Below are 321 nucleotides of genomic sequence, written 5' to 3' on the forward strand. Positions count from 1 at the left end.
TCTTTGGGATTTTTATTTTTGACCCTTTCTTCATTTGTCCTGATGCTCCCTCCTCGCCAAGCCGCCGGTTGGGGGGCCGGGCTTGCCGTAACCTCCCTCCCGTGGCACGCGAAGCGCTCTGCCCGCTGCCGGCTCTGGTTCCATCTGCCTCCTCTCCCCCCATCCGCAGACGGCTCTGCCTCCCAGGTTCAGCACCTTCCCAGCTCTCAGGTACTGTGGCCTGACGAAGCTGTCTGCCTCCGCAAGAAGAAGAGACACCCTCGTCAGGACCCCTTCGCCCGCCTCTCGGCGTTGAAGGACGACCTCTGCCACCGGCAGCGG

The 321-nt window shown here is 63.2% G+C and overlaps 1 protein-coding gene across 1 annotated transcript in view; it reads left to right on the plus strand.

The window, feature by feature from the left end:
• IGSF9B (immunoglobulin superfamily member 9B) overlaps positions 1-321 on the plus strand; it is a 37594-nt gene that overhangs the window by 34290 nt on the left and 2983 nt on the right. Inside the window, exon 19 of the mRNA XM_035897497.1 lies at positions 170-314. Within this exon, the coding sequence (XP_035753390.1) occupies positions 170-314 (145 nt within the window). The remainder of the gene's footprint in view (positions 1-169; positions 315-321) is intronic.

This window comes from Egretta garzetta, unplaced genomic scaffold (genome assembly GCF_000687185.1).
Source record: "Egretta garzetta isolate BGI_Z169 unplaced genomic scaffold, ASM68718v1 scaffold207, whole genome shotgun sequence".
NCBI classification, from domain to species: Eukaryota; Metazoa; Chordata; class Aves; order Pelecaniformes; family Ardeidae; genus Egretta; species Egretta garzetta.